The sequence below is a fragment of the Astyanax mexicanus genome, chromosome 9 (assembly GCF_023375975.1).
Source record: "Astyanax mexicanus isolate ESR-SI-001 chromosome 9, AstMex3_surface, whole genome shotgun sequence".
Classification (NCBI taxonomy): Eukaryota; Metazoa; Chordata; class Actinopteri; order Characiformes; family Acestrorhamphidae; genus Astyanax; species Astyanax mexicanus.
This window is the reverse complement of record NC_064416.1, coordinates 5,387,291-5,409,547: the sequence shown is the minus strand read 5'-3', so window position 1 is coordinate 5,409,547 and position 22,257 is coordinate 5,387,291. Positions and strand designations below refer to the sequence as shown.

At 37.8% G+C, this 22,257-nt stretch overlaps 2 protein-coding genes and 4 non-coding genes across 6 annotated transcripts; all 6 read left to right on the top strand.

The window, feature by feature from the left end:
- Positions 1-345: 345 nt before the first annotated feature.
- rps3 (ribosomal protein S3) lies at positions 346-8,514 on the top strand. Its single transcript, XM_007257759.4, has 7 exons — positions 346-458; positions 2,543-2,673; positions 2,798-2,891; positions 4,717-4,811; positions 5,792-5,979; positions 6,855-7,058; positions 8,449-8,514. Exons 1-6 carry the CDS (start codon positions 429-431, stop codon positions 7,052-7,054), a joined length of 738 nt encoding a protein of 245 aa, XP_007257821.1. The 5' UTR covers positions 346-428; the 3' UTR covers positions 7,055-7,058; positions 8,449-8,514.
- On the top strand, positions 3,900-4,051 carry LOC125804672 (small nucleolar RNA SNORD15). Its single transcript, XR_007440827.1, has one exon. It is a non-coding gene; the product is annotated as a small nucleolar RNA SNORD15 (small nucleolar RNA).
- On the top strand, positions 5,563-5,712 carry LOC125804674 (small nucleolar RNA SNORD15). The gene has a single exon (XR_007440829.1). It is a non-coding gene; the product is annotated as a small nucleolar RNA SNORD15 (small nucleolar RNA).
- Positions 6,504-6,655, top strand: LOC125804673 (small nucleolar RNA SNORD15). The gene has a single exon (XR_007440828.1). It is a non-coding gene; the product is annotated as a small nucleolar RNA SNORD15 (small nucleolar RNA).
- LOC125804671 (small nucleolar RNA SNORD15) lies at positions 8,230-8,376 on the top strand. Its single transcript, XR_007440826.1, has one exon. It is a non-coding gene; the product is annotated as a small nucleolar RNA SNORD15 (small nucleolar RNA).
- Positions 8,515-10,260: 1,746 nt separating the features above from the next.
- On the top strand, positions 10,261-12,965 carry kctd14 (potassium channel tetramerization domain containing 14). Its single transcript, XM_007257761.4, has 2 exons — positions 10,261-10,432; positions 11,948-12,965. Exons 1-2 carry the CDS (start codon positions 10,379-10,381, stop codon positions 12,617-12,619), a joined length of 726 nt encoding a protein of 241 aa, XP_007257823.2. The 5' UTR covers positions 10,261-10,378; the 3' UTR covers positions 12,620-12,965.
- The last annotated feature ends 9,292 nt before the right edge of the window (positions 12,966-22,257 follow it).

Genomic DNA, 22,257 nt, shown 5'->3' with positions numbered 1-22,257 from the left:
TAAATATAAAATAAATACATAATCAAAAACATAAAGACAAAAAATATATAGATCCCAAAACAAACAAGTGGAAATAGAAAACTACGTACACACAACTAAACATTTGCAATTAAAATAACATGCAAGAAATATATAAAATAAAATAAAATAAAAATAATCAAAAACACAAATAAATATAAAATGACATAAATAAATAAATCATAGTCAAAAACAAAGGTAAAAATACATGTATAAATTCCAAAAAAACAAGTAGACACAAAAAAAACTAAAATCTAATCTAAAGCATTAAAAGACAATCAAAAATCTAAAATAAAATCCAAAAACTACAATTACCATCAGCGCAAGGATGCCGTCCGGAAGTGCTAGGCCGGCTTAAATGGATTTCCGGCTTCCTGCGCGTTCCTTTCCTGTCTGCGGCCTACTGCAAGATGGCGGTGCAGATTTCTAAGAAGAGAAAGGTGAGTAAGTTTTATAACATTTTACACTTAAATCAGCGCGAATTAACGACAAATAAAGATCAGATAGTGTAGAGCTGGGGTTTAGCGGTGTGCCTGTGTCTTTCTGCGGGCGCTGCGCTGTAGATTTTAGGGCGGATTGGGGTGGATGGGTCTGGCGGGCGCTCCGCGGCGGATCTGAGCTCATGCTGCGGGGCAGAGTTAGGAGCTGGAACCGCCCGTGAAGACCGGCGCTCTTGCGTTACAGAGAGTTTAATTATAGTTTTTTTTATATATAACTTGAAGTGAGGAGTGAGTAGAGCTGCAGAACCAGCTCTTAACATGTTTCAGAGAAGCAAAAGAATCAGCCAGACTGAGGGAAATACATTATACACTGAAATGGGTACGTGATGGCTTTATGCCTGTAGCTGTAACTTAATTTAATTAGTTAAAGACCGTAATTGTGGTGTTTTTAGCTTGACCGGTTGATCTGCCACTAATGGGCTCTTAGTATAAACTGACGTTTATCCTGTGTAAAGCTGGTAACTAACTAGCTAGCACACTTGTAGTCTGTAGTCTTAAAATATTCTATTTAACAATATAAATAACTATAGCATTACACTAAGTTAGTGTATTGTGATAAATATAGTTATGGTAACTTACATGTGTTAAAGTATAAGTTAAATAACCTTCAGCAATTATGTATTTACTGGTTACAGTGTATTTAAATTGTATTAAAGAGACGTTTTTTGCAGTAAAACAGTAGCAGTATGTTTAGGCTGTTTAAAGTTAAATACAGAAGTACGATCACTTAATGGCAATAAATAAGTTAAACTATCTGAAACTTTATGTAACTGCATTTTAATAGTCCTACAATATCACTGTTTAAAATACTTTTATATATCAATGCTTTTGAGTAATAATTATTTTTACGACCATTTACAATCACCGATTTAAGAAATATGGTAATATTAAATTTGATATGTCATTGTCCAGTAAAAAATATCCATGTCCAAAACAGCAACTTAACAGAAGTGATAATATTGTAACTTACAGGGGTAACTAGTTTAATTTAAGAGTTTGTTTCAGGTAATTTTGCAACATTTTATATTGGCTCATTCGTCAATACATTTACTAAACTGAAGATTTGTTTGTTTGTTTTTTTTATTGGGCAGCATGTATTTAGTGGTGGGCAGTGTAGTAATTTTTATCATGTTGCAATAAATTAATTATGCACAAACTTCAGTGTTTGAGGGAACAGTAAACTACATGAAGTGTCAAATTTGTCATTTATTGGCATGAAGTGCATTAATTTACTGTACTGTAAGTTTTTAACATTGATTTAAATTAGGGGTGCACTGTCGAAATTATATTGGTATTGACAGAAAAGCTGTTATTTACTGATATAATTTGGATATCATTGCATCTGTGTGATTTTCAAACTGAAATTTCAAACTGGTTCTGTTATAATGTTAGGATGGTGTGTAGGCGCTCTCTGTAAGTTATAAATATGTATATCTGCATCAGCAAATGCTTACATGTGTATCGGCATCGGCCCAGAATTCCCACAATTTTTTACTGGTTTTCAAAATACTGTGTATAGGTAAACTTTGAATGTGAATCTACTGGCCTCCCCTGCTTATGATGGTTATTTATATTTAATATTTAGAGGTGTTGGGGGTGGTTTGCTGCACTCATGAGTGTAACAGATAGTTGTACAAAAACTAAAGTATCTTATGAAGTGCCTCAATTAGATAAGCATGATGAGGTGTAACTTAGCATACTGAGTTTATTTTTATTGTTATTATTATATTTTTTTTAGAACTAGTGCACCAACAACTATCTGCATAGGTGCATAATGTATGTTATTTTCTTTTATCTTTTTGGTCTAAATTAACATGCTAACCTCCAGTTGCAAGATCGTACCGAATTGGTCACAGATAATGTTCTTAAAAAATAATTGGTGATGACTAAGGGAGGTTTGTGTAATTTTTGATGTGGAAATATTTATTAAGTTTTTAAGTTATTAAGTTTGTCAAGTATGCTAGTCAATGTTATGTATATGAACCATGCAAGATTCACTAACCTTGTGGTGATTTTGTCTGCAGTTTGTCTCTGATGGCATCTTCAAAGCCGAGCTGAACGAGTTCCTGACTCGTGAGCTGGCTGAGGATGGATACTCCGGTGTGGAGGTCCGCGTCACACCAACCAGAACAGAAATCATCATCCTTGCCACCAGGTGGGCTTAAAATGGGAATTATCCATGATTTACTCACTTAAAAGCTGCAGGTGTGAAACATGTTAAAAGGCTGAATGAGACTTTTTAAACATGCAGGTGATGAGCAGTTGTGCTGTCTTTGCAGGACCCAGAACGTCCTGGGAGAGAAGGGCCGTCGCATTAGGGAACTGACTGCTGTCGTCCAGAAGAGGTTTGGGTTCCCAGAGGGCAGCGTGGAGGTAAGCCTGTGAGACAAAATACAGCTTTTATTCAATGCAACAGGCTCACAATGCTAGTCAGAGGGGCATAGAGTTGCCCATGCAAAGAAATGGCTATTTTTACACCGTTAACAAACTAAAAGTAGCTCCACAATTTTCTTGTTAGAATTCTGACGACCCTGATATTTAAAATAAGGCTCTAAGTGCACAGGTAGTATATTAAAATTTGATTCAATTGTTTAAGCACAAATGAATAAGTAGGAAAGGGAAACATATTGCAATATTAATTCCATGAAAATGTATGAATTCCAGTTGCCGCTAAAAATATATCTATAATCATGCATTTCCACAAAATTTATTTTCCAATCACCTGTTCTACCTATTGATTTGTGCTTTTCAGTAGGGCTGCAACCAGTGAGTATTTTAGTAGTTGGCTAATCTGCTGATTTGTTTAATTAGTCGTGATTTTTTTTTTTTTTTTTTGTGTGTTGGTACTGGTGAGGACAGCTGGTTTAACTCAAAATTACAAAGTATGTTATAGGAAACATTCACACAGGCTGGGTGTAATTTTCTGGAGTCCAGGATACTTGTTTTTTTTTTTTTTTTTTCTTCTACCCAAGGAGATTCCTCCCTGAAATTATTTTGTTAAAAAAAAATAAAGCTGTCAGTGGACTGCCTTGCACTATCAACCACCAGAAATAACTTACATGGTTAGAAATAAAAGGACTATTTGAAAAGATTCCACCAGCTCAAATACTGGAAGTCCTTCATTTGAAGAAACTGATCTAAGTCTGTGATGCTCAAGTTATGAACATTTGTTGATGCCATAAAATAGCCAACATGTTGCTGATATGGCACAAAACAAACTATAAAATGTAACTTAATTTTAATGGAGTGGACCGAGTACAGTATCTCCAACACTTAGCCTAACTTGAGGGGATGGAAGAAATACGTCAACTATGACTACATTGTAAGATTAGTCGACTACCAAAATGTATTCATTGTAGCCATTTTCTGTGATCCTGCTCCCTTCAGTGATGATACGATGACGAGTCGGAACGGGACAGTGTCTTGTCTCTGAGGGTTCTGGGTCATGGAACACGTTCTGTGCTTCTGGCTTTAGGTCCTCAGAGCAGATTGTTCTTTTCGGTTGAAGACATCGAGGCATTTGTCTGAGAAGGAAGAGCAATGTGCATTTTATAAAAAAATAAACTACATTTTGATAATAGAGTGAATGGTTCAGAAAGTTTAATTCGAAGCTGCATTAGCAATTGTCCTGATATTTTTTGTAAATATTTTATTATAATTTTTTATGAGACAGCCCTAAAGATATGACACATTGATACAGTGTAAAGTAGTCAGTGTCCAGCATTAATATAACAGTGTAAATTTACTGTGCCCTGAAAATAACACACAGCCATTAAGGTCTAAACCACTGGCAACAAAAGTGAGAATACAGCTAAGTGAAAATGGCCAAATTGTCTCAAAGTTGCCATTTTCCCTTCCTGGATTCATGTTCCAAGTTTTTATGTGTGAATGGGGAGCAGAGCTGTTAAACTTGGTATTTTGGCTTCAATTCTCTTATACTAGTCGCTGGAAGTTCAGTTTATTTTAAGGGCACAATAAGTTTATGCCCCATGAAAAGGTATAATCAGATATTTACAAAAATGTGAGTGGTGTACTCAGTTCTGTGATACTGTATGTGTCTCCTTTTTAAGTGAGCTTTATTTATTTATTTATTTTTTATTTTTTTGCATCATCTGCCTGGTTATTTAGCACATTTACATCAGATTTCTTGAGTCTAATTATGCTAATACTGACCTGCCTGTTCCTCCTATGATTTCAGCTCTATGCTGAGAAGGTTGCCACCAGAGGACTGTGCGCCATCGCCCAGGCAGAGTCTCTGCGCTACAAGCTGCTCGGAGGCTTGGCTGTCCGTAGGTGAGTCGCATTAAATGTTTTACTTATCTTTTTTTATTATTAAGTGTAGTTAAGCTTTATTGTGGACTTAATGCTGGAAAATGAAATCCGCACCTCCATAAAAGTTGTCAGCAGAAGGACGTATGAAGTGCTGTTTTACGGGAAAATGCTGCACCAGTACATTTTATTTTAGTGTAAAAGTCACTGAAATAAATTTCTGTCTGCTACAAATTTGCACGTGTATGTTGGGGGTGGGCAATATAGCCTTAACCACTGCAACAGAATTATAAGCAATGATACAAAAACGTATTATAAGAACATTATACATTTATTCACTTTAAATAAAAAACGTCAAGAATATATTACTGGTGCTATATAAATAAATCAACTTGGTGGTATTATTGCATAAGATATGACATTGTGCACCACTAATTGAGATTTTCATCAGATTGTAACAAAAGTCAATTATCTAACATATTAACAATGTACTCTATATATCCAGGACTGAAGTAGAATAAATTATACTGAACATATGTAATCAGTCTTTAGTAGATAGTATTTAATAGAAAATTAAATGTGAATGTTTTCTTTTTTGCTACAAACAGCAAAAGTTATGCTAGATGTCTCATATGGCATTAAAAAATCCGAGTATAATAAGGCATGTATGTGACGACAATTACATTTTTGGCGATATATTCTACAGTATGATACAATATGACACCCTTAGTGCTGACCAATAAGCCACCCACTCAGTTTAGGCTTAGATCTTATTCTTCAGTGATGATACGATGACGAGTCGGAACGGGACACCCTTTGTCTCTGAGGATTCTGGGTCGTGGATCACGTTCTGTGATTCTGATTCAGGTCCTCAGAGCAGATTGTTCCTTTCGGTTGAAGACATCGAGGCATTTGTCTGAGAAGAGTGAAAATGATTAGCATTATGACTGGGTCTTGAAAGCAGATGATTCACACAGGTTTCTGATTGTCTTGTCTTTTCTCAGGGCCTGCTATGGTGTCCTGCGCTTCATCATGGAGAGCGGGGCCAAGGGCTGTGAGGTGGTTGTCTCTGGTAAGCTGAGGGGTCAGAGGGCCAAGTCCATGAAGTTTGTGGATGGTCTGATGATCCACAGTGGAGACCCAGTCAACTACTACGTCGACACCGCTGTCCGTCACGTCCTGCTCCGACAGGGTGAGTGAGGGCTCTGTATGAGGCACTGTAAATAGTGTACGTCTTCCATGGGCACAATCGCTGACTTTTATTTGTTATTATTTAAAAATGTCTTGCATACTGTATTTTTTGCCCTATAAGACGCACTTAAAATAATGTATTTTTCCCAAAAATGGTCACTAACTTATAATCTGTTGCTTCTTATGTATGAATTCTACCAGTCAGGTATTGAGGAACAGTAAAGCCACTCCACTGAAGTACAGTCTTATACAGGAGTTTCAGCTTAGTTCTCCAGCACCGCAGCTGGCGCAGCATTAGCATTAGCCACTAACCGCTAGTTCCCCATTCAGAACGGAGTATTATCGGCCTGTAGCCTGTTGCTAACCCTGGCTAGCACTGCTGGAGCAGCATTAGCATTACACACTGTGTATTAAAATAGACCAGAAAACAGGCGTTCATTGATGGTGTGCCTTTATAATGCGTAAAAAAAAAAGTATAATTAAAATGATTGCTCCTATACGTGCCGTTGGCTGTGATCCTGCTCCCTTCAGTGATGATACGATGACGAGTCGGAACGGGACAGTGTCTTGTCTCTGAGGATTCTGGGTCGTGGATCACGTTCTGTGCTTCTGGCTTTAGGTCCTCAGAGCAGAATGTTCCTTTCGGTTGAAGACATCGAGGCATTTGTCTGAGAAGGAAGAACAATATGGAGCGCGTAATGAGTTTAATGTTAAAGATTGAATGATGTTCAGAGTGTGCAATTACATGGAACTTTTAACTTTTTAAAATAGCACCTAGAACTGAAGACCTAAGATTATTGCACAAGTCTGTTTTGTCTTTTATGATTCTGAGAGACTTGGCAGTGTTTCTAATATATTCTCATGGCATTTGTGCAGGTGTGCTTGGCATCAAGGTTAAGATCATGCTTCCCTGGGACCCCAGCGGCAAGATTGGCCCCAAGAAGCCTCTGCCTGACCACGTCAGCATCGTGGAACCCAAGGAGGAGATCCTCCCCACCACCCCAGTCTCTGAGCAGAAAGGAGCCAAGCCTGAAGTTCCAGTCATGCCACAAGGAACTCCTGTACCCACTGCATAAGAGGGTAAGACTAGGGCTGATTTAGTCACAACACCACAGATCACAATGTTTAAACATAAAAGTAAAATCTAGCAAAGATGTACAGCTTTGGAAAAAATTGAGACCACTTCAGTTTCTGAATCATTTTCTGATTTTGGTATTTATATGCATGTTTGAGTAAAATGAACATTGTTGTTTTATTCTATAAACTACGGACAACATTTCTCCCAAATTCCAAAAAGTCATTTAGAGCATTTATTTGCAGAAAATGAGAAATGGCTGAAATATCAAAGATGCAGAGCTTTCAGACCTCAAATAATGCAAAGAAAACAAGTTCATATTCATTTTTTTAAGAGTTCAGAAATCAATATTTGGTGGAATAAATCTGGTTTTTAATCACATTTTTCTTTATCCATCTTGGCATGTTCTCCACAAGTCTTACACACTGCTTTTTGGTAACTTTATGCCTTTACTTCTGGTGCAAAAAATCAAGCAGTTCAGCTTGGTTTAAATCAAAAACTCATTAAGTTGTTCCTTTTTCCCCCAGAGCTGTATATTTAAAATGCAATGAAATTAAGTACAAATAACTGTTTACTGGATATACAGTATTAACCCAGTGGTATTAGATATGTAAGGGTAGACAATATATCAGTATTTTATTGTTGATAAAAACTTATTAGCTGTAACCATATTGAGAATCAGTGCTTTTAGAGCACTGAGCCAAGTGTACATTACATTAGAGTTTAGAGTCCTGTTTAATTGCCCAATGTGAAGCACAAATTAAAGAATCACTCTACTATGCATAAAAGAGCATTTAAATAACAAAATCTGCCACTGATGCTGTATTTTCTTTGTGGGAAAAAAGAGTTTTTTCATAGATTTTTGCCATGTCACCTATTTCAATTAGTGCATGATTATATGCACTAAGGGTGTTGGCTTTTTATACTGTTTATATCTATCAGAATTGTATCGTATCTACTGCATTCCAATAAATTACATCAGGTAGAGTCACTTACATATAGCACAAACAAATCTATTGCAATATAGGAATGTGTAAAATTTTATTCCTGGTCATTTCTGACCCTTTTATTTATCAGTTTAACATGAAGCCTTCACTCCATTGAAATTAGCATCTTAATAATTTTAAAGTATGAGTATTTATACAGTATTCTGTAGAGTACTGTACTCTATCACCCCTTCAGTGATGATACGATGACGAGTCGGAACGGGATGCTCTCTCTCCGAGATCTCTGGGTCAGAGTCACGTTCTGTGATTCTGATTTCAGTCCTCGGAGCAGAACGTCCCTTTAACCTGAAGATTTTGAGGCATTTGTCTGAGAAGGGTGTTGTACTGATGAAAGGCTTTTGAAAATGGTAGGTTATTCTGGTGTTAATTATTTTCCTCTCTCTTCCAGGTGTTCGCTATTGGATGATGGAAGTCCAGTCATTTTCTGTACAAAAATAAAAGGACAAATACCATACCTGTTTGCTGTCTGGTCTCATTTATTCATCAGTATAATCTGATCGCCTGGACCTGAAACTAGCCTACACATTTTAGTAGACTTCCTGCTGATTTAACACTCCTTAAACTTATAAGTTGGATCAGGTGTGTTAAGGAAAGGAAAAGCAGATGCTGGGTTAATGAAAGGAGAAAGTAAGTCACTTGTGTCTTGAGGTTAATCCTCTATGGGCGACTGTAATATTGTGTGTAATCAGATGTATTCAGTTTTCCACCCAAGACCAACTATATATAAAAATAAACAGGTCATCACATCCAGAATTTTTCTTTAACTGACTAACACAAAGGAAAAAAGCACATAAGAGAACTACTTCATATCAGTATTGTAGATTTTAATTTAAATTATTTGTTCCAGTTTGACCAATTAAGAGTTAAACTAAATGTTCTACTCATTACAAAACATTAATAAAGCAAAGTTACTCAATTGGGTAGTGAAAAATACTTTATTTAAATTTTCCTGACCTGTGCTTCAGTATAACATTTTGGGTAATATTCTAGTATAATTTCAGTCCATTAAATACCTGATCATTCAATGGTAGTAAATGTGTTTTTTTTTTTTTTTTTTTTTTTTTTTTTTTTTTTTTTTTGTTAAAAAAGTTTGAATAATTAGATTGTAAACAAAAAACAATAAGCAATTCCATCAAAAATGGAAAGGGGCAATAGTGTCCTGTCATTTGCCAAATCGTGACCCTGCATTCATTTATACTGTTAAATCCTTAAGATCTTAAATAAGTAACTAACTAAAATGACTAACTGTAAATGAATGTGCAATCTTATTTAGAAATATTTTTAGAAGCAGCCTTATTTTAAAGTGGTACCACAATTTTCAATTTGTCCTTGAAATAATTTGAGAACTCTTTTTTTTTTTTTTTTTTTTTAAGACCATTAAATGTTATTGGTGTAATATTATAGCATAGTAGTTCAGTTATTCCCTTTTAAAGAGCAATAATCTCTTAATTGTGAAAGTGTACTTACACTTTTCGTTAGAGTATATTTTTTGAATAGGTAAAACAAAAAAAACTTCTTTTTGGTTAAAATGGAGCTTGTATTTTGTTTTATTAAATAAAAAAAATAGTATATTAAATAAGACCAATTGATACTTTTTGCAGTGTGCCAAGTCCTGCTAATAAATGAAATCTGCATCTCCATAATGTCAGCAGACGGAAGCATGAAGTGCTGTAAGATTTTTTGGGAAAACGAAACTGCACTGACTTTAGACTTGATAATAAAACACAGTGGATCAACACCAGCAGATGACCTGACCCTCTAAACCATCACTGATGGGTGGAAACTTCACACTAGACCTCGAGCAGTTTGGACTGTGTGTCTCTCCACTCTTCCTCCAAACTCTGCTCCCTTGATTTACAAATGAAATGTAAAATTTACTGATGATCAGTGATGGTTTGGAGAGACATGTCATCTGCTGGTGTTGATCCACTGTGTTAATGGAGAAGCAGATTTGACTTTGACTTTGACTTTGAGATTTAATTTTCCAGCAGGACTTGGCACACTGCCAAAAATATTAATCATTTAATATTCAAATTTTCTGAAAAACTGATTTTTGGCTTTTCATTATTTCATAATCATCATCAATAAAATAAATAAGTTATTTAAATAGATCACTCTGTAATTTTTAACTGAATTTTTAACTTTATAGTGGGTTAAAGTTTTAAAGAGCCTGGTTCAAAGCAGCGAAAGCCACGCCCCTTTTTCTTACGGCCCAGCCTACCTGCTGAAGCGTGTAGGCCACGCCCCCTCCAGCTCACCTGCCTCCTGCTGCTGCTTTGCTCGTGTATGAACGGAGTTGACAGTGGAACTCGGAGAAAATGAGTCTCCCGGACAGCAAATCCCCCCGGAAACAGTCCGCCGAGCCTCTGACTGTGAGTGTACTCAGTTTTTAAGTTATTTAAATGGTTTGTTTAGAAGTTTTAGGAGGTTTATAATAAAGTATCTGTCTCTTATTCTGGAGTAGCAGCTGTTGTGTAGAGTGAGCACCTGTCTGATAACCTGCATACCGATACTCAGCTACAGTTACTGTTAAGTTTCTGAGCTAAAACTGAAAATTATGGAAAAAAGAAGATAGAAAAACTACTTTTATTACTCAGGAACTATTTTAGTTGCAGTGGAATGTTGATTTCTGGACACTTTTGATGGCTAATTTAAAGGTTTGAGTAAATAGAAAACTGTTCAGAAGCTAAATCAACATACATTATCCCCCAAAAATAGAATTAGGAGCTAATTAGTTACTGATAAAGTGGTGTTGTGCTGTAAAACTGCTGCTATAAAACATACAGAAACGAACAAATTCAGCAAAAAAATGTGTAAATCTAGATAGTAGACAAATAAAAGATAAAAAGAGCCAAATAAAAAAAAATGAGACATATTTGAGAAATATTAGACTTTGTCATTAATTATTGTCATAAATAGTATTAAAGTAACCTTTGTTTCATTTTTATAACAGGATTAATAAACAGTCATTGTTCAAAAAGCCTTTAGTGTTGTATATTTTTTCCTTTCAAAATAGATCAAATCAAACAAAATGATGCAAAATATTACACTTGGTGATTATTTATTGACATAAACGCATATTAACTGTGCTCCATTTTAAATGTTGTTTTTCGATTGTCAAGATGTAATGCAACCAAAGAAAATACATTTAAACAAAAAATTATGTTATAATTAAATACATTAGTTCTCTGAGTTTTAAAACACTATGCCTAGGTCACACTACTTGATTTTAGCCCTTTTTTAATGGGCTAAAACAACAAATACCTCGCTTTTGCACAGTCACAGACATCCAGCAAATATCTAGCAGGTTTAATATCTAGACCAGTCTGCAGCTGGAAGTCAGGAGCAGTGGCTACCTACAGCCAGTAGGACTGCATAGAAAGAGAACCACAAGTCCAAAATTGATCTTTTTTGCATGGCCAGAGCTGTCCATGAAGAGTCTACACACTTTCGATTGCCCCTTTATAACAGAAAATGAAAGTTAAAAAGAGGGCTTTCGGAATACGTCCTCTATGAATGGGGTGAATGGAGCTTAATGGCTTAAAAATCTAATTAAAAATAGTAATTATCTACTTGTTCCTTTACTATTCCTTTAGTTTTAGAAGGGAAAATAATGTATTTTACTAAAAAAAAAAAAAAAAAAAAAAAGGTAAAGAAAACGTACATTTATATTTCGGTATTATTACACTGTAAATACACTAGCATTACTGCTACTGTGAGCTGATTGGTTGGTTGGTGAGCTGATGGTAAATACCTTTTCTGGCTAAAATAACTCATGAAAAGACAAACTTAAATGGTCCTTTTTCCACTAATGTGTGAACAGGTATTGTTTTAATATTTGTGTATTTTGTTTATTTTAATTTAGTCCATTTTAACTCTCTCCTCAGCACTTTTCCGTTGTGCAGCTGAACATCGGTGGGCAGTTATACTCCACCACTCTGGGCACTCTGTGCAAATACCCCAACTCCAAGCTGGCAGACATGTTCTCCGGGCCTCTGAAGCTTCATAAGGACAGAGAGGGACGTTATTTTATAGACCGAGACGGGACACATTTTGGGCTGATCCTGCAGTACCTCCGTACTGAAGAGCTCCCCAGCAAGAACCTGCTGGAGCTCCACAGGGAGGCATTGTTTTATGACCTGAAGCCCCTGGTGAAACTCCTGGAGGAAACCCCGCAGATGTTCGGAGAGATGGTGGGACGCCAGCAGTTTCTGTCTCGGGTGCGAAACTACCACGAGAACCTGGAGGTGATCGTCCGGGTCGCCAGGGCCGAGGCCATGGCCTCCAGGTCCTCCACCATAATCATATGCGTCCTGAGGACCGAGGAAGACCTGGCGAAGTACAACGATGCCCTGGACAGTCTGGACTCTAAGAAAGAGTCTGTAGTCAGCTTCGGGCCCTGGAACGCTCCGGCCACTGTGGAGGATCTGCTGGATTGTATAAAGATGGACATTGAGGCTAAAGGCTATAGAGTGAGCCTGAAACCACACAGCTCAGATAAAGGGTTTCTCTTTAAGAGCTACGGATTCTTCTATAAGCTCACCTTCACCTGGTGGTGACCAGTGACATATAGTATTGTATGTTGGCATGGTGAATGTACAGGGGTTGGACAATGAAACTGAAACACCTGTCATTTTAGTGTGGGAGGATTCATGGCTAAATTGGAGCAGCCTGGTGTTCAATCTTCATTAATTGCACATTGCACCAGTAAGAGCAGAGTGTGAAGGTTTAATTAGCAGGTTAAGAGCACAGTTCTGCTCAAAATATTGCCATGCACACAACATTATGGGTGACATACCAGAGTTCAAAAGTGTCTGTAAGCAAGACAGCAAGTCTTTGTGATGCATCAAGAGCCACGGTATCCAGGGTAATGTTAGCATATCACCAAGAAGGACCGACCACATCCAACAGTGGACGCTGTAAGAGGAAGCTGTCTGAAAGGGATGTTCGGGTGCTAACCCGGATTGTATCCAAAAAACATAAAACCACGGCTGCTCAAATCACGACAGAATTCAATGTGCACCTCAACTCTCCTGTTTCCACCAGAAATAATAGATTATTGTGGTCTAAAACCAGGTGTTTCAGTTTCATTCATTATCCAACCCCTGTACTTACCTTGTAGTTACTTACACTCAATGGTCACCCACACCCCCCCTACGCTTGATGCAAGTTTTAACAGCGGGCTGCAGCAGCAGCTGATGTTAAAACACACATGGACATACAGGGATTTTTCTAAAAGAAAGGTAACGGTAGGCTTACCATGTAAACTGTGATGACACTGTTTCTGATAGCTGGTTAAAAATATACACCTGAATCAAAACACACAGATCAAACCCACTGTGTGATTAATAAACTGCAGCTTGTGTCTAGTCAGTTAGCTTAACTTTGGAATTAGATAGATAAGTAGTCAAGGTTTGAAAAAACATATACAAATATATAAATGTAATGTTTAACTTGCCCTGATGTGCCTGATCAGCCAATAACTATTTCATTGTCATATTGTGTTCATTAATTTAGGATTGCAGGACTTACTGTAAGTTGTAACTAGTTTGCTAGAAGCTGGATGTTGAGGACAGCTAGAATTTATTACTGGGTAATGCTGGTAGTTTAAAGCAGTTTCTTAACCCTGGTCACTGCCCTAAAATTGTGTATTTTCCACCTGATCAAACTGATCAGCTAATAAACAGTCCTTTACTGAGTTTACCTGTTAAAATCCCTAATCATAAATCAATCATTATGTATATCCAGCTGTGTATTAGACACATCATACCACAACTTACTTTATTAAGTGCCTTTAAAGCAGAGAAAGCTCTAAAAATGTGGAACAGTGGGAATATGCAGGAACAGGGTTGAGAAACACTGATCTAACCTGACTTCTGTTCATTTGTAGTTTACAGTAACACCACAGTAAGACCATTAAACAACGAGTTATATTGTAAGGTATGTTTCTGTATAGTGCCCCCTTTTGACTTTGAGCACATGCCCCTCCAAAGGTCTCTGCACGGCCCTAAGTAACACCTACCATATAGGTGCACTTTGCTATTGACCCTACCTGAAATATGAATAGGAGTTCACATAAAGATCTACCAAGTAAAAAAACAGAGCCAATCATCTTGCTGGTTGTGCTGAGAGCAGAGTGGGGCAGTGTGCTAATGGGGAAGCTTCCCCTTGATGTGGAGATCGGTGCAAGCGCAGCAGCCAGAACATGCCTAAAAAAATCTTTTTTTTTTTGTGCATTTTTGAGTCAAACGCTACAAACTGTTCAGAATGTTTTTTTTTTTTAGATTTTTATCAGTGATGTAAATTATGTTTCAGAAACAGTAATCTGACCTTCAGTTTCCAGTATTTTGGTCGCTCCCCATCCAAAGAGACGTCTATATGGACTTTGATAACACTCCAACAGTGGAACCACAGCAACTAATGTAAAGAAACATACAGTATTTTAACACTAGGGATGATTGTTGGACAGATTGTTCTTGTGCTAGTTATCCGTTAGCCATTATAGCTATTTCGCCATTTTTGACTTCATAATAAAAGGGCACGCCAGGGCACATAATATATCAATTAAACTGTATTGACTAAAATAATATTTTTAAAGTTTGGGCTTCACTGAGTAAACTTTAGATCAAAATATGGTGTTCTACAGCAGTTTTTTTATGTTTAGGTGAATAAAGGTGCAGCTATAATAAATTGGTCTACTGTTGTAAGAGATATACAGTATTTACAGCATCTGTTACTGAATGATGTTCATTACAGGGAACGTTTAAGTATATTCCAGTTATTCATTCATTATTAAATTTATTTGCTCATCAGATAAAGTTCTATTGAATTCTACAGTTTAAAATTCTTTGATGAAGAATGCAATTAAATAAATATAACATAGTCTGTAAAAGGTCTCTAAATCCCCAAAACATACAGAGAGTGACTTTAATTAGGCAAACAAAAATGGTTCTTCTTTGGGTTTGGTTTAGTTATTTAGGTGTTTATGATAAAATGGCCAGTGAGTACCTGTACAGTATACAGTAGGAGTGTGTAATAAACGGCCAGTCTGGTGAATGTTCAGAGTGTACTGTGTTTAAATAAAATTTAAAATTTAAAATTTAAATTCGACCGTTTCTGTCTCAGGATGCCACTCAGGTGCTTGTGCAGTCTCTTGTCATCTCAAGACTTGACTACTGCAACTCTCTACTGGCTGGTCTTCCACTGCGAGCCACCAAACCACTACAGTTAGTTCAGAACGCGGCAGCACGACTCGTCTTCAATCTTCCGAAGTTCAGTCATGTGACTCCTTTGCTGCGTTCCCTCCTCTGGCTTCCTGTTGCCGCCCGCATCCGATTCAAAACCCTGACGCTGGCCTACAAGGCAAAAAACGGACCAGCACCTTCATACCTGATGCCGATGGTCAAAGCCAGATCTGCACCAAGAGCTCTTAGAGCTTCCAGTACGGCTCGGCTCGAACCTCCATCACTCAAAACACACAGAAAACAGACATCCAGACTCTTCTCTGTGCTGGCACCAAGGCGGTGGAATGAACTTCCACTGGATGTCAGAACAGCAGAGTCACTCACGGTCTTCAAACGTCGACTGAAGACACATCTTTTCAAAGAGTTCCTAAACTAATAATAATAAAAAAAAAATAAAAAAAAGGTTCCTAGGGTTCTTAACATGATTAAGCTCTATGTATCTCTTGATCCTAGTCTACAAACTAGCTTTGGATATCTTAAGTAACTTTGAAGCACTGTTGTAAGTCGCTCTGGATAAGGGCGTCTGCTAAATACCATAAATGTAAATGTAAATGTAAATACAGCTGCACTACAGGAATTTTTATAAGATAAATAATGAGCAGCTGAGTTAGGAGCGGTGTGTGTGTTATCCACTGTGTTATCTGTGAGTGTTCTGGACCCGCCTCTCTGTTCAGGATAGTTAGGTGGAAGCCGTGGCCTCCCTTGTTTAATATTGACTCTAGTTCACACCTCACCATTACATTCCCTCACTCACTAATCCTCACAGGATACGACCAGCTCATACCAGTCACTGTCATATCAGACTCATCGTTTATTATTCTACTACATCAATTAATACATGAACCTACTGTGTGAACAATTTCTAACGAATGATCGGCCAATAGAATATTTACACTGATATTTAAAAAATATTTCTTTTCTGTCTTTGTCATCTGTTATAGCAGACTAATAATTTCTGAATGTATCACACAACATTTATATCAGTTACGACATGTGTAATAAATAATATTATTTTATTTTGATCATAAATTAGTTTTTTGATAAACAACCGTCTGTTGCTCCATTATTGTTATATTTATTATATTTTAGGAGAGCTTAGATACATTTGTTTTCTATCTATCTATCTATCTATCTATCTATCTATCTATCTATCTATCTATCTATCTATCTATCTATCTATCTATCTATCATCTTTTTTCTCTGTCTGTCTGTCTGTCTGTCTGTCCAGCTAAAGATTTATCAATTCTTTTTATCAATGTATCTTTTGTCTGACTTCTGAACCTGGCCATGTGTTCAGTTCTGAAGTTTATAAATGTGGTATAAGTTTATATCATATATTTAAGAAGTAATTCATTAAATGTTTGAATGACTCTATCGTAAAATACAATGCAGTTGTAATTAATTATATTATTTGTATATAAATTTCACAGTTCATTTCCGCATATGTTAGTGCAAATGTGCATTCATAGTCAATTTCTTTATTATTATTGTTTTTTATTGTTTGTGGCTGTAGTTAACCCTGTAAGTGTCTCTGTGAAATTTATGTGAAGTTTATGATTTTATAATTTAAAAAAAAAAATCTAAGATTATATTATTTTAGAATAAAAAGAAACAGAAGAAACAATTTACACTTATTATTTCTTATAATACCTCTATATTATACTGTATTGCTATTATAAAAATTGCAAAAAGTTACAGTTTTAGTAGAGGTGGGTAACCCAGGTCCAGAAAGTGAAAATCCATCCCAGGGTTTTGTACCAACTGCCTTAGCCGCCCAGCCAGTTGGTACAAAACCCTGGGATGGATTTTTACTTTGTGGACCCGGGTTACCCACGTCTACTAATATTAGTGAAATATAGAATTTCTTGTTTCGTTTTTCAGCCACTAGGCAGCAGCACTACAAAGAGATAGGCGCTACGGAGCGCGAGCTGGGGGCGTCGGTGGGCGGACGCGGACACCATGGATTGGTCAGAGGTGCCGGAGGATGGTGCGGTGTTTGAGTCAGGAAGTGAACCTGAAAGTTTGAGTGGGAAAGCTGCGGCTGATTCTGAGTGGAAGAAAGTTGAAAATAGGACTGCTAAACGGAAGAAAAGTTGGGGATCAGCCTCAGATGGGAATAATGACCAGGAACTTAATCAGAGAGGTGACAAAGAGTTCAAAGTGGTGATCAAGGTTTTGTCTGAGAGTTGTACAAGTTTGAACCCTATTAAACTGACAAAGGATCTGAAGAAAGCACTAGGAGATGTAATCTGGGCAAAGCCGTTAAGGGATGGGAGGGTCCTGCTAATGTGTAAAGACAAAAGACAACAAGATTTAGCTTTAAAGATTAGGATGTTGGCGGGGCAGAAGGTAATGTGCTCTCTTTTTTCCACTAGAACATGGATTAGAGGAGTTATCAGTGGGGTTTCTACTGACCTGACAGAAGGCATGATTAAATCTGGAGTGCAAGGGGCCAAGGTGAGAGAGGTGAAACGTCTCAAGATAGGTAAAGCTGGGGAAAAGGTTGACAGTTTGTCTGTGATGATATTGTTTGATGAAGCTCAATTTCCTGCTCGTGTTTATTTGGGTTGTTTGAGTTATGCAGTGAGGGCGTATATTCCTCCACCCCTTAGATGTTATAAATGTCAAGCATATGGTCATGTTGCTGCAGTTTGCAAAGGGAAATTGAGATGTGCTAGATGTGGGGGAGAACACGAGTATGGGAACTGTGGAAAAGGAGTAAAACCCAAATGCTGTAACTGTGGAGGTGAGCATAGTGCAGGATTTGGAGGATGTGAGGTTTATCAATCTGCCCAAACCATCCAACGTGTAAGGATTACTAAGGGTTTGTCATATGCTGAGGCTGCAAAGGAGGTCAAGTTAGGTGAAGAGCACAAGTCATCACAGGAACAGTTGAAGAGGAGGGAACCTCAGGATGGGCAGAGCTTGGTCCGTAGGGATGTACTAGTCCTGGACAAAGTTAAATTTCTCGCGTTTATGGTGGAAGTAGTTAACTGTTCAGCGCAAACAGATAGCAGAACTGAAAGGATTAGGATTATTCTTAGGGCAGCCGAGAAACATCTGGCTATGGAAGGTGTAACAGTTGACCAACTAAATGAGTCCTTAATGTCGCAGTTTGCTACTTCACAGTCTGTAAGTGGCATGTGATGGTGGCCCTTACTCTCCTGCAATGGAATGCGAGAAGTTTGATTGCAAATGGTTTGGATTTTAAGCAATATATTAATAGTAGCAATGAACGACCTAGTGTTATATGTGTTCAGGAAACGTGGTTAAACCCACGTCTGGATTATAGGATACAAGGATATGAGGTTGTCAGATGGGACAGGGTGACGGGCTCTGGAGGGGGGGTTGCAATGTTTATTAAACAAGATTTGAGTTATAAAATAGTAGAGGTGAATGCAGACTTTGAAAGTGTGATGGTGGATGTATGGGTCGGTTCCTGTTTTGTGCGGATTGTTAATTTTTATAATCCTTGTGACAAACTGAGTTTGGATATTCTTGAAAAAGTGAGTGGCCAAGGGTATCATAGATTTATATGGTGTGGTGATTTTAATGCACACAGTACTTTGTGGGGTTGCAAGGAGTCTGATCATAATGGTAGGGTGGTGGAAGAAATGTTAGAATGTACTGGCCTGGTGTGTCTTAATACAGGTGAAGGGACGAGGTTTGATGTGGCACGGGGGCAATTTTCTGCATTAGATTTGACCTTGACGTCTGGTGATTTGGCTGGGATAGCTGATTGGATGGTTAGGCAGGATGTCCTGGTGGGTAGTGACCATTCTCCAATTTGGTGTAGAATAGGTCTGGACCTAGTCCATGATATAGAGAAGGTAAAACGTTGGAATTTTAGGAAAGCAAATTGGGGTATGTTTTTGGATTTATGTGAGGCTGGGGTTAATGAGATTTCTTTTGAGGATGATGTGGAGACTTTTAATAATAAGATTCAGAATCTTTTGTGTAAGTCTGCAGTCAAGGCTATTGGGAAAACGAACAGTGGGAAGGGAAAGAAAGTTGTTCCGTGGTGGACGTCTGAGTGCTCAGCGAGTGTTAAAAGTCGGCGTAAAGCGTTTCGAGCTCTGAAGTCCCTTCATACCTTTCAATTGTTAATTGAGTTTCAAAAGGCAAGAGCAGTAGCTCGGAATGTTATTCGGAAGGCTAAAAGAAAGTATTGGAGGGATTTTTGTTCTTCTTTAGGACGACAAACATCTGTTGCTGATGTGTGGAGTATGATTAAGAAAATGGGGGGTAAACGGGTTGACTGTAGTATCCCTGTTCTGAAGCATGGGGCTGAGATAGCAGTGTCGGACCGAGAAAAAGCTGAGATTTTAGCAAAGACTTTTATTGCGATTCATAGTAATAATAATTTAACTGAAGACGCAAGGTTGTACAGGGAACAGCAGAATAGGCTAAATCAGTGTATTATTACGAGATGTGAGGATGGTGGACACCCTTTGGACGTCGAATTTAGTCTACTGGAACTGAAACAGGCATTAGAGTCAGCTAGGCAGACTGCACCTGGGAAAGATGAGGTCTGCTACATTATGTTGAGGAATGTATCAGATAGAGTTCTTCAGTGTGTTTTAGCTTTATTTAACAAAGTATGGAAGGAAGGAAGCCTACCCAATTCTTGGAAGCATGGTGTGGTAGTTCCTATAGTAAAACCAGGGAAAGACAAATCACATGCATCTAGTTATAGGCCTATTGCTCTGACTTCAAATCTGTGCAAACTTATGGAGAAAATGATTGTTAGACGTTTGTTGTATGAACTAGAGAGGAGGGGATTATTGTCTCCTTACCAGAGTGGATTTCGGAAAGGTCGTAGCACTATAGATGCTGTATTATACCTGGAATCAGACATAAGGAAGGCTCAGGTATCCAAAGAGTTTGTCATGGCAGTATTCTTTGACATTGAAAAAGCGTATGACATGATTTGGAAAGAAGGTCTTTTAGTTAAGCTGTATAACATGGGAATTGGTGGTAGACTATTCAATTGGATTCGGGATTTTCTTTTTGGGAGGTCTATCCAAGTTAGAGTAGGTGCTAGTTACTCTGCAATTTATTCTGTGGACAATGGTACACCGCAAGGTAGTGTCTGTAGTCCTGTATTATTTAATATAATGATTAACGATATTTTTTCTATGGTTGATTCAGGAATTGGAAAGTCATTATATGCAGATGACGGGGCTTTGTGGAAAAGAGGCCGTAATGTAGGGCAGGTCCAGAAGAAAATGCAATTGGCCATCAATGCGGTAGAAAACTGGGCATTTAAATGGAGTTTCAAATTTTCAGTGAATAAAACTCAGGCAATTTGTTTCACTAAAATGAGAAATGTTCCGAATGTTCAGCTACAGATGTATGGTCAGACTTTGACACAGGTCTCAGAAGTTAAGTATTTGGGGGTATGGATGGATGGTAAACTAACTTTTCAGTCTCACATTAATAGATTGGTATCAAGATGTAAACATAGTATTAATGTAATGAGATGTCTAGCTGGACTGGACTGGGGTGCAAGTAGGAAGGCGCTACTGCAGATATATTTCTCTCTCATTCGTGCAGCAATAGACTATGGTAGTGTTGTTTATGGGTCTGCCTCAAAAACTGTGTTGCAGAAGGTAGATAAAGTTCAGTTACAAGCATTGAGGGTATGCTGTGGGGCTTTTAGATCTTCCTCAAACCCAGCGATTTTAGTGGAAACGGGTGAACCACCGCTGGACCTTAGACGTCAGCAGTTAGCCATGTCCTACTGGGTGGGAATAAAAGGGCATGATATAGATCATCCTGCTAATATAGTTTTAAGGGATTGCTGGGAACATGGTGATAGCAGAGGTAAAAGTTTTGGGTGGATAGCGGGTGAATTGGCTCGGCAAATGAATCTGGAAAGTCTCTGTTTATGTAAAACTGTGATTGCGGCACCAATTTCTCCTTGGCTATTTCCAATGCCGGAAGTTGACTTAAAATTGCAAAATGAGTTTAAGAAACATGGGAAGCAGGTGATGAAAGATCAGGTAACACTATCATATTTAGATCTCTATTATAAATATGACCTCAAAATTTATACAGACGCATCTGTGGATCCAGATTCAGGAAGAGCTGGAGTATCAGTGTATGTTCCAACCTTTAAGACGGAACTTATTAGGAGAGTGTCAGATTATGTGGCAGTGTATACAGCTGAATTGGTGGCCATTATGATGGCCTTGCTCTGGGTCGAGGATGTACGGCCCTTGAGAACAGTAATATGTTCTGACTCTCAGACTGTTTTGAAAAGCCTAACGAACGGTCAAAAGTCATCAAGGATAGACATTATTTATGACGTCCTCATGATCCTTCTCAGGTTACAGCATTTGGGTTTATCAGTTGGCTTTCTGTGGGTACCAGCTCATGTGGGGGTGGAGGGCAATGAATGTGCTGATATGTTGGCAAAGCGAGCCCTTACGCTGGACTTTATTAATGTTTCAGTGCCCTTAAGCAGGCAGGAGGCTAAGCTGCTCATTAAAAAATATGTAACTAGGACTTGGCAAGGTATGTGGGATGGGGAACAAAAAGGAAGGCATCTTTATAAGTTTCAAAGGTTAGTAGGACAGAGAATAATTAGAGGTAAAAATAGACAGGAAGAGTTGGTACTTACTAGGGTACGTATAGGACATTGTGGACTGAATCAGAGTCTGTTCAGAATTGGTAAACATCCGGATGGCAATTGTCTGTATTGCTCTCAACCAGAGACTATAGAACATGTCTTAATACAGTGTGTGGCATATGATATACAAAGGGAAGAGGTGTTTGGAGGAGTTCGGGCAGTAGGGAATCTATCTATACATAGTATGATTCACGACACATATAAGTTGATTAAATTTCTTAAATTATCTGGGCTGTTTAATAGGATTTAGAATTCAGCATTTCATGTTCTATCCAGTAAGTGGCAGTAATGCACCAATGACAGGAGTGCTGGCTGCCAT

Excerpts from the sequence above, each read along its gene's own strand:
- rps3 (XM_007257759.4), top strand. The coding sequence starts at position 429 with ATGGCGGTGCAGATTTCTAAGAAGAGAAAG. Across the intron at positions 459-2,542 it reads AGATTTCTAAGAAGAGAAAG|TTTGTCTCTGATGGCATCTT; the intron begins GTGAGTAAGTTT and ends TTTTGTCTGCAG. Across the intron at positions 4,812-5,791 it reads GGAGGCTTGGCTGTCCGTAG|GGCCTGCTATGGTGTCCTGC; the intron begins GTGAGTCGCATT and ends GTCTTTTCTCAG.
- kctd14 (XM_007257761.4), top strand. The coding sequence starts at position 10,379 with ATGAGTCTCCCGGACAGCAAATCCCCCCGGAAACAGTCCGCCGAGCCT. Across the intron at positions 10,433-11,947 it reads AGTCCGCCGAGCCTCTGACT|CACTTTTCCGTTGTGCAGCT; the intron begins GTGAGTGTACTC and ends CTCTCTCCTCAG.